This window comes from Kryptolebias marmoratus, linkage group LG10, assembly GCF_001649575.2.
Source record: "Kryptolebias marmoratus isolate JLee-2015 linkage group LG10, ASM164957v2, whole genome shotgun sequence".
NCBI classification, from domain to species: Eukaryota; Metazoa; Chordata; class Actinopteri; order Cyprinodontiformes; family Rivulidae; genus Kryptolebias; species Kryptolebias marmoratus.
In genome coordinates, this window is record NC_051439.1 from 15514156 (window position 1) to 15524118 (window position 9963).

The 9963-nt window shown below is 39.5% G+C and overlaps 3 protein-coding genes and 2 long non-coding RNA genes across 6 annotated transcripts; 1 reads left to right on the top strand and 4 right to left on the bottom strand.

The window, feature by feature from the left end:
* Nucleotides 1-508: 508 nt before the first annotated feature.
* Nucleotides 509-1457, bottom strand: LOC108234211 (interferon alpha-inducible protein 27-like protein 2A). Its single transcript, XM_017413245.2, has 4 exons — nucleotides 1288-1457; nucleotides 1145-1177; nucleotides 887-1048; nucleotides 509-723 (listed from the first exon to the last, which is right to left on the bottom strand). Exons 1-4 carry the CDS (start codon nucleotides 1295-1297, stop codon nucleotides 638-640), a joined length of 291 nt encoding a protein of 96 aa, XP_017268734.1. The 5' UTR covers nucleotides 1298-1457; the 3' UTR covers nucleotides 509-637.
* A 1182-nt stretch (nucleotides 1458-2639) lies between these two features.
* LOC112450410 lies at nucleotides 2640-3270 on the bottom strand. Its single transcript, XR_003039024.1, has 3 exons — nucleotides 3240-3270; nucleotides 2982-3143; nucleotides 2640-2815 (listed from the first exon to the last, which is right to left on the bottom strand). It is a non-coding gene; the product is annotated as an uncharacterized LOC112450410 (long non-coding RNA).
* A 1152-nt stretch (nucleotides 3271-4422) lies between these two features.
* On the top strand, nucleotides 4423-5590 carry LOC108234226. Its single transcript, XR_001808516.2, has 5 exons — nucleotides 4423-4454; nucleotides 4677-4755; nucleotides 4841-4864; nucleotides 4977-5144; nucleotides 5380-5590. It is a non-coding gene; the product is annotated as an uncharacterized LOC108234226 (long non-coding RNA).
* Nucleotides 5591-6055: 465 nt separating this feature from the next.
* On the bottom strand, nucleotides 6056-6937 carry LOC108234219 (interferon alpha-inducible protein 27-like protein 2). 2 transcript variants are annotated; one of them, XM_025005254.2, is made up of 4 exons: nucleotides 6778-6937; nucleotides 6624-6653; nucleotides 6366-6524; nucleotides 6056-6210 (listed from the first exon to the last, which is right to left on the bottom strand). In XM_025005254.2, the coding sequence occupies exons 1-4, from the start codon at nucleotides 6785-6787 to the stop codon at nucleotides 6146-6148; spliced, it is 264 nt and encodes an 87-aa protein (XP_024861022.1). In that variant the 5' UTR covers nucleotides 6788-6937; the 3' UTR covers nucleotides 6056-6145. The 2 variants fall into 2 exon arrangements, with proteins under 2 accessions (XP_024861022.1, XP_017268747.1); XM_017413258.3 differs by having other exon boundaries at nucleotides 6366-6527; nucleotides 6778-6913.
* A 579-nt stretch (nucleotides 6938-7516) lies between these two features.
* On the bottom strand, nucleotides 7517-9638 carry LOC108234516 (interferon alpha-inducible protein 27-like protein 2B). Its single transcript, XM_017413737.3, has 4 exons — nucleotides 9510-9638; nucleotides 8849-8878; nucleotides 8320-8487; nucleotides 7517-8130 (listed from the first exon to the last, which is right to left on the bottom strand). Exons 1-4 carry the CDS (start codon nucleotides 9517-9519, stop codon nucleotides 7982-7984), a joined length of 357 nt encoding a protein of 118 aa, XP_017269226.1. The 5' UTR covers nucleotides 9520-9638; the 3' UTR covers nucleotides 7517-7981.
* Nucleotides 9639-9963: the final 325 nt, after the last annotated feature.

Here is a 9963-nt window from a genome sequence, read left to right on the forward strand (position 1 = left end):
CGCGGAGAGAGAGCCGAGCGCGCACGGAGAGAGCCGAGCGCGAGCAGTTTGTCAGAGTTGAGCGGTCTGTACTCTCAAATCAGTGTCACTGCGCGCTCAACCTGGTGGCACGCGCGCTCAACTTGGTGGCACAAAAGTAACCCCATATGGTTTTAGATGCTGCTGGTCCAGCTCAACAGGTCTGAGCTTTTTATAGCTCTCATATAGGTTTTGTTTCCTCAGAAAGGAAACCCAAGAACACCTTGAGCAGCAGGGGGCGACAGAGAGTCGATAAACCTCATGTCTGAGTGGTAGCATCATGCTTTGGGGCTGGTAGAGTAATCAGTAAGCAAGACTATCTCCAAAATCTTCAACTTCACCTCAAATCAGCAGCTAGATGGTTGAAACTTGGACACAGTTGGGTGTTTCGACGGGACTTTGAGCTTCTGGAATGGCCCGATAGACAAACAGACGCTACCGAAAACATAACCTCCTTGGTGGAGGTAATCAGACAAAAAAATGCACTTAATACTTTTCAAATGCCTTTATTAATCATTTTGTTTATTTGACAACAGTGTTTCAGGAAATTTATTTTGATTAGCAGTTTCTTCTGATTGGTAAAACAGTGATATATGTAATTTCCCCCCTGATCCCAATCTCAGATAAGAATGCCCAGAATCCCTCCAACGATTCCTCCAGTACCAGCTACACCAGCAGTGGCAGCTGTTGACAGACCAGCCATACCTGCAGGGAAACAACATAAAGAAGACAGACGAATTAGTACTGTCACACTAAGAGAACTTCTGTTATCCCTGTTTATGGGTCTGACCAAAGTATCCTGGGTAATCTTCAGAGATAGATCAGCTTTACCAATAATAATGATTCGGGCAATGATTAGAGGTTTTACCTGCAGACTGTAAAATGGCTACCAGACTTCCTGCTGCCACCCCTCCACCATTAGCAATAGCAGCAGTGGACATCATGCCCGCAGCGTAGGAGCCAGCTGCTATTCCAACTGAGGTGAAACCCACGGCCCCGAGCACAAAAGGAGCAGCGATCACTGCTCCTCCTGGCAAGATAAACAAGAATTACAACAGAAGGGACAGTTTTCAAACAGATTACTGGGACAAAATGAGCTCAACAAAAACTTCCTGTAGTGTGTTACCTGTTCCTAAAGCACCAACCGCAACACAAGTCACTGAAACCAAAGAGCTTAAATTAGTCCAACATCTAACTGGAGCTAATCAAAGACATATGGTTACCATAACTTTGAAGTCCAAATGTTATCAGGAGAGCAGATGTACTCACAGAGTCCCATGATTTGTTGTCAACTTGGAATAAATGTCTAAAGTTAAGACTGAGCATAAAAATCGATAGCAAGATTCCCGTCCAGTCCTCTGCGGATGCTTTGTGTCGTTCTGATGTTGACAAGCCTTTTTCTGAGAAGGGAAGGCTTGTATGCTGTGTCAACCCACTCCTGCACGTCACCATAAAAATAAAGAGGTAAACATGACTTATATCCCAGAGGAGAAGGAGGAGTTTGATCTCCAGTGGCCTGATGCAAATTAAACTGAAATGTCCTTAGGTTCGAATAACAAGGAGGTTGTTGCTAATCTCTCTTGTTGACAAGCAGATAATGGGATAATGTTCGAATATAGTTGTAGTATAAATCTGTCATATACTAAAACCCAAAGCAACAGTTCAGTTCAGATTTTACATGAATGTGTTCATCACACTTTAGGCTGAAAGCGTCATTTAAACACAAAATCAGTCGCTTGTTCTTAATTTGTGCTGCAACAAGTTGTTTTACCTAAATGTACTAGCAATTAAAATTATATATGAAACATTTATATATTCTATCTTTGTATGCTTTGTAATGCCAGTAATGTATCCTGGTTTTTCAAGTTCTTTTTTTTGTTGAGGCTGATTTAAGTCATGTGAAAGTCTGATAAGCTGTAGAGTGACGCATCACCCTACTGCTTGGCTTTTACATATTTTACATATTTACTTTTTAATTATTATAGGACCTTTATAAAGTTTAAATACAACATGATGAATTAGTCACTAGTGCTAAAATCTGGTGCATATTACATAGAACTGTTAAAGTAAAATATAATATTTAATGTTCGTTGTGCTCATTTAACCTTTAAGAAAGTGTCTATAAATTATCTGTCTTGACTTAGAGAGAAGTCGTCTGTTTCTCAGCTCAGCGCTGGTTTAGATTCTTTCTCAGGTGTTGTGTTTAGTTAAATGTAAACCTTTGAATAAACCAGCAGCTCGGACACAAAGGGGGAGTCCCAGCATGCTCTGCCTTGATCACCGGTGTAATAAACTTTTACTCCTAAGAAGAGTCCAAGTTTGAACCTGGATGAACTTTTTTTCCACAGCAAGAACTATTTCTGTCCTTTTTAATGTCAGAATTAGTTTATAATCAGGGTGTTAGATACTCAAAATGACCTCCAGCAGCTTTCACTGTCGTCTGTATTTGTTTTATTTCATATACAGAAAATAAAAGTAAATGAGTTAGAGACCCTTGTGTCCAAAGCTTTGCACCAAATAAATGTCGTTGAGTTGTTAGATGCGCAGTCAATGCGTTTTATTGTTTAGTTTTTAATGACAGGTATGTAACAATCAGTGACAAGCAAACCAACAACTCCATCCTTGGTTTTAGTTTATTTATTCAAACTATTCGTCTCAGAACACCAATTCTAGATATTAGATGACAGAATATGTGATTTGTTTGGGATCTTTCAGCCGAAGAAGCTCGCCAGCCACCCCACTGCTGCTCCTGCTCCGGCCACCGCTGCACCTGTGGCTCCTGACAAACCAGCTGCACCTGCAGCGAGACCAGGAAGTCAATTAAGAGCAATCACTTTGTATGAGGTGCTATTTTAAATCAGTCGTGTTGCAGGAATTTGACACGTGCAGGATTTCATGTTAATGCGCAACAGAAAAGGTCAGATAAAAACAAAAAAGAAAACAATCTAAAGCTGGGTGTTTACCTACTGACTGCAGAGTTGCCACCACACTTCCTGCTGCCACCCCTCCACCGTTAGCGATGGCAGCAGAGGACATCATGCTTGCAGCCCAGGAGCCAGCCGCTACCCCAGCTGAGGTGAAACCAGCAGCTGTCAGCGCTACAGGGGCTGCAACCAGGGCTCCTGCTGCAGAAAGGACCACAGCAGAGACAATTAAGATCATGGGGAGATGATGGAAAAACCAAACCCAGGTAATTTACTATGTGATGCCTGGTGCCTCACCTGCTCCGGCTGCAGCAGCTATAGCTGTAACTGAAAGATTAAAAAAAAAACTAAAACATCATCTATAAACTCATTAAACACATTTTATTTAAATTTTATGAATAAACTCTGTTAAATGACATCACATTTTAATAATCCATCACTCACCAGGGTCCATGTCTGTCCTCACAGCAACAAGACATGAAAGCAAGAATGAGGTTTGTCTTGATCACATTTAGGTTTTATTTCCACTGAAACTGAAATTTATCTGTTCAGTCACTTCACACGTGGGCGGAAATACCTGGGTTGGTTGTGGGGATCGGGACCCCCCTAAATTGTGAAAACCTGAGGTTGTACCCCCAATCAACCATTTGAGGAAACTATACTTTTAAGCAGTATAAAAAAAAAACGAAAGCATATCCTTCATTTATGTAGACAAAACAATGCATTTACCTCAGAAATGAGTGTTCAAGTCACACATCAATTTTTTTCTCTTCTCGTTTGACACATAATGAAGGAAAACGAGTCAAAACAGCTGCATAATCTGCATCAGTACCGTGTTACATTAGAAATGAAAACAAGAGGTGATGTTTACAAGTATTTGATGCTGCTGGTCCAGCTCAACAGCTCTGGGCTTTTAATAGCTCTCATGTAGGTTTCCTTTCCTCAGAAAGGAAACCCAGGAACACCTTGAGCAGCAGGGGGCGACAGAGAGTCGATAAACTCTATGTCTGGTAAATTGAGTGAAGACTAACAATACGAGCCACTGTTTATGATGAGCAATAACAATAATAAAAATGTTTGGAACATTTTATATTTGTCTATGCATTTATATATTCGCAAATAAAGAGGCACACAATTCAAATGCCTTTATTTATCGTTCTTCATTTGGCAGCAGTGAAAGTTTGACATGATTGGCAGCTTTTTCTGAATGATAAGTGCAGATTTGACCATCCTTATGTGTGTTTCCTTCATGGTTTTGGTCTCAGATGAACGTGGCCAAGGATCTAACCATTCCTCCAGCACGTTTCTTCAGAAATAAAGTCCATGTTTTGTGTTACACACGATCATACATTTCGTTATACAATATTTTCAGATACCCTTATGGTGGATCAACTCTCTTTACATTCCTGTAACTTGCACCTCCCACAGATGTCAGTCATGTACTATAAAATAACCCTCCAAGTCTCTACAGACAAAAACATACATTCCTGCTGCACACCAAACAGACCTCAAGTAAGTAGACAAGCAAATGCTGTTTTTTTGCACTTTCAGTTGTCTTTCCTGAGTTTACTTACCTTGACAAAGCCTCTCTAGGTGACTTAACTTATGTTACCATTTATTTGTCTAAGTTCAAAGTGTTTAATCTGGCATTTTTCTTCTGAAATAGCTGTAAACTGTCAGCACAGACTTTTAGGAATTTACTGGGTTTTCAATAATGTCTCCTTTCCTCTGCAGGAACACCTGACAAACCCCCATCATCTGTCACTGTGTAATTTCCACTAAAACAACACTGAACCAGCCATGGAGGAAATATGTGAGCACACACTTTATGTTACCCACGACACATTTTAGCTTTTTTGTAAATGTGTTTTAATTTCCTTTTTGTGTTTCATCAACAGGTAAGCTCATTGTTATAGGAGCAGGTAGGTCATTACACGACTCAGAACTCACAATATATATTTTAACTTTGTAAAAAAAAATGCTTTTACGTTGTAAGAAAGATTTAAAAAATCATCTGCTATGATTCTTGTGCAGGAGGTGCTGCTACTGTGGTTGTGACACCTGCTGTTCTGGCTTTAATGGGTTTCACGGCAACTGGAATAGCAGCAGGCTCCTTTGCTGCCTGGTTGATGTCATTTTTTGCTCAATATTATGGTGGAGGAATTATATCTGGAACTATAGTAGCAATCTTGCAGTCATTTGGTAAGCTTAACATTTTTAAACATCTTTAAAAATTTTAAAAATATGCAAACAGGTAAGGACTTGATCTGTGTGAGGAACAGGAAAACCTCACATCAGAATGAAAACTCTTAAGTTTTTACATTTGAGAGAGGATGATACCGCTCTCACTAAATAAACTTGAAAGTTGAAAGAGTAGATTATATAGTTTTCTCATCATTAAAAACTCACATTCTGAAATGTATTTTGTTTGTTACAGGTACTGGTCTTACATGGTGGGGCTCACTCCTTACGGCTGTTCCTGGAGGTGTATTGGGACATGCACTGTCAACCTTTTGTAACCAAACAATAGAAAATGTGGAATTTATTTTTAAAAATTAAGCTAAACTGTGGTTTAAACCTGCACATGTCATGGGTGTTGCTTTCAGGATGACCTGAACGTGATTTGTGCTTTTGTAAACAAGCCAAAATAAAACTGCATCTAAATGAAACTGTTGTTTATGCTTTTATTCTGTGGCGTGTTACTTATTAATATTTAAGTTCAAACACTTCTCTGGAGTCAGAAGTTACAGACATGAAGCAGTTTTCAAAACGAAAAACCTTTTAAAACTAATCACACTGGAACTGAATAAGAAACTGAGGAAGAACAAGCAGTTTTTAACACAAATAAAATGCTTGAACGTGAACTTTACCAGCTGACCGTAAGTTCAGGTTTCTCTGTAAAAAATAATTGACTCTATTAAAAGCATAAAGCTGGTATGACAGCACTGCTGACTAACCTGAAATATGACACAAAGCCTCACTTGTGAATTACCATCTGACACCACCCAGGAACAAAATGTAGGTTAAACTGCTTTGTTTTGATTTTTTGTTATTGTTTAGTTTTTAATGACAGGTATGTAACAATCAGTGACAAGCAAACCAAAAACTCCATCCTTGGTTTTAGTTTATTTATTCAAACTATTCGTCTCAGAACACCAATTCTAGATATTAGATGACAGAATATGTGATTTGTTTGGGATCTTTCAGCCGAAGAAGCTCGCCAGCCACCCCACTGCTGCTCCTGTGGCTCCTGACAAACCAGCTGCACCTGCAGCGAGACCAGGAAGTCAATTAAGAGCAATCACTTTGTATGAGGTGCTATTTTAAATCAGTCGTGTTGCAGGAATTTGACACTTGCAGGATTTCCTGTTAATGCGCAACAGAAAAGGTCAGATAAAAAACAATCTAAAGCTGGGTGTTTACCTACTGACTGCAGAGTTGCCACCACACTTCCTGCTGCCACCCCTCCACCGTTAGCGATGGCAGCAGAGGACATCATGCTTGCAGCCCAGGAGCCAGCCGCTACCCCAGCTGAGGTGAAACCAGCAGCTGTCAGCGCTACAGGGGCTGCAACCAGGGCTCCTGCTGCAGAAAGGACCACAGCAGAGACAATTAAGATCACAAAAAGATGATGGAAAAACCAAACCCAGGTAATTTACTGTGTGATGCCTGGTGCCTCACCTGCTCCGGCTGCAACATATGCAGCTGTAACTGAAAGATAAAAAAACAAAAAAACAACTAAAACATCATCTATAAACTCATCAAACACATTTTCTTTACATTTTATGAATAAACTCTGTTAAATGACATCCCATTTTAATAATCCATCACTCACCAGGGTCCATGTCTGTCCTCACAGCAACAAGAAATGAAAACAAGAGGTGATGCTCAGAAGTATTTGATGCTGCTGGTCCAGCTCAACAGGTCTGAGCTTTTTATAGCTCTCATGTAGGTTTCGTTTCCTCAGAAAGGAAACCCAGGAACACTTTGAGCAGCAGGGGGCGACAGAGAGTCGATAAACCCCATGTTTGCTGATTGGAGCGAAGAGAAACAAAAACAGTCACTGTTTGTTCATTATCTTTACCTGCTTCTCCTTTCCGGGTCACAGGGAGCTGGTGTCTTTCTCCAGCCATCACAATGTGGGAGGCGGGGGACACAAGTCCATCACAGAGACACATGGACACAAACAAGACATACAACCATTTAGGGACACGTTTGAGACTTGGATTTGTATATTTGCCAATAAAAAGGCAGTCCAAATGCCTTTATTCATCACTCTTCATCTGCCAACACATGTTATCATTTCATTTTTGTGTTAACACATAAAGCTGTTATTACCACTGCAGAGGCTCTTTGTAATTAGGTGAAACAAATACTGAAAAAAAAAAAAGAATGGTCTCAGCTACGTTTTTACGCTGTTTGTTTGTTGTTGCAGCTGGAGGTCTGGGTTTTTTGTGTGAATTTATTTTAAATAAAACATTATTGGTCTTTTTTTTGTCAGATTCAGTTTTAGATACTCGCTGCGACACATTTATGTATATGCTTTCCACGATCAACGGAAATCGCACACTTGATTTAAGCTCAGCAAGTTTATTTTCCATCACCACAACATTTCTTAAACAGACGTCTTAGTCAGTGGTTCTGTGTAAATTAAATATAATTCACAGTGAACATTTACATATATAAAGACACTTCTACTGCTTAAGCCCAAATTAAAAATAATGCTGACTAAAGAACTTTTCACAGTCATTTGTTACTATTATTAGTACAACATTGCCCTCTGTTGCCCAAAATTATTGTGTATCCTGTGCCCGTTGGTTCAATGTCTTTGGCTTTTTCCACAGTATGTTAAATGAGTTTAGTGCACAGACAAAGCAGAGATGTAAAATAAGTGAAAACATTCTTTTTTTAAATTTCTTATTATTGTAGCATCAGTTCAACAGCAGAATTACATCAGTCATGTTTTAATAAAAACAAAACAAACATCCATGCTGAGAAAATTAAAGTGAATGATAATAGCAGCAGTGAACTAATTCTGGTTATTCTTCTTTTTTATCTTCTTCTACTTTTTCCTCATTCTCCTCCTTTGTTCTGTGCACTTTGCTTGCCATCCATCCGACCCCGGCTCTAACCCTGCTTCGAATGCTGACCACAGCAGCAGTGGCGATCGCTGACAGAACAGCGAGGCCTGCAAAAATAAAAAAAGCCCAATGTCAACAGGTTTGATCACGTTATCAAGCAACAGAGAAGCTCTGAGGGCTGGAATACGAAGCAGCTTTGAGAAATCTGAAACTGAAGTTGGAGGATAACCTGATAGTGCTATCAATGGTGGTATCAGGTCATTTAGAGCGGTAAATCCACAACCACATAAAAATACCTGCAAACTGCAGCAGAGCCACGGCACCTGCCACCACGCCTCCTCCGTTACCCATGGCAGCAGCAGAGATGATGGCGGCAGTATAGGAACCAGCTGTTATTCCAGAGGTGACACCTGCAACCCCCAGGACTACAGGGACGATCAGCACCACCCCCACTCCTCCTACGGCTTCAAGACAGGAAACCCATGACATTAAGTTTTATCAGACAAAAGCTTCTCGTTGGTTTTGTAGCTGTTTAACCGAGCTTCCCGTACGACACCAAACCAAGAAAAGAGAGCGGAACACAAGCTAGAAAGAGAAAGTAGTAAAACTCCAGTAAAAGCAGCAGCAGAAGGTTAACCAAAAGCTAAAAGTAGCAACAGGCTAGCTAGAAGCTAACTAGGCTTTCTTCTAATCTTTTAAAGTGGCCCTGATTGATACTTCAAGCTTTCTGAAGGTTTTCCGTCTCCTTTGGACTTTTGCTATTGAGTATTTTTTCTGAAAGTCTTTTATTAAAGAAGAAGAAGAGATAGGTAACTGAAATCTTACCCATTCCTCCCATGATGACGACAGCTTTTCCTGGGAAACAAGGAAACCGACACTATAAAAGCTTCATCTGTAGCTGCTAAACGAACCTGATATCGCTGGACTCTGAGGATATTATGAACTCAGACCCACTCATCCAGCCCTCCTCCTCCTCCCTGAATAACATAAAGTTTGAGATGCAGGTTGCAACCTGAAAATCTAATTTCTTCCTGGTAATTGTGTTTAATCTCCCAGGAATCAGGATGACTTCATTAATGTTTTATTTCACTTTATAAAAAGACTATAAAAATCAGACAAGTCAAACGCTTCATTTTAGAGCCGTGGTTGGAAAAAAAAGAGAATTTTTCTGAAGCAAACCTACTGGAATGAGTCTTTTTTTATTGTAATTTTGTTTAACCTTTGTTTCTGCATTTGAAAAGATAAACCTAATGAATATTTCTGATATGCTTCAACAACAGGCAGCACAATAATTTAAGAAAACACACACTGATTGATAAACTAATTAATTTACACATTCACATTACTTTTCTTTTTTCCATCAGCAACGTCCCTAAATGTAGAAAACACCCTTTATCTCTGTGGGTAGCAGGCTAAAGCTCAACCAATATTTTCACAATAATACAGACAAAATGAGTCAAACAGACATATATTGTTGTCTACTCACCAAGAGCCATGATTTGTTCTGGTTCGATGTTTCCTTTAGAGACAGTTCTGCTGCTGCAGATCAGTGACTTTCTTTGAGAAGAAAACCCAACTTACTGTTGCTACATTTAACGTATGAATAAGGCCTGCGTGTCGCGACATGTACCTCAGAAGAGGGTTTTTTTTTCTTTTGATAAAGGGAAAGATAAAGTTCTAAGTTCCCAGAGGCCTTGGCATAAACACATTTCTGAAAGTTAAAAAAAAAACAAAAGAAAAACACTTTCTGATATAGTTTCTTCTCCAGTTATATTTATGAAATCAATCGCTTTCTTCTTTAAAAGAACATTTGCTGACTGACTGTTTAAATGTTTAATTTTAAAGTCATTTCTGAATGTGTTTACACTCATTGTAATCAGAAACTGAAGGTGTTTCCCTTTTTATGAGTCTCTTAAATCCAGTTCCTGGTACCTTGTAAT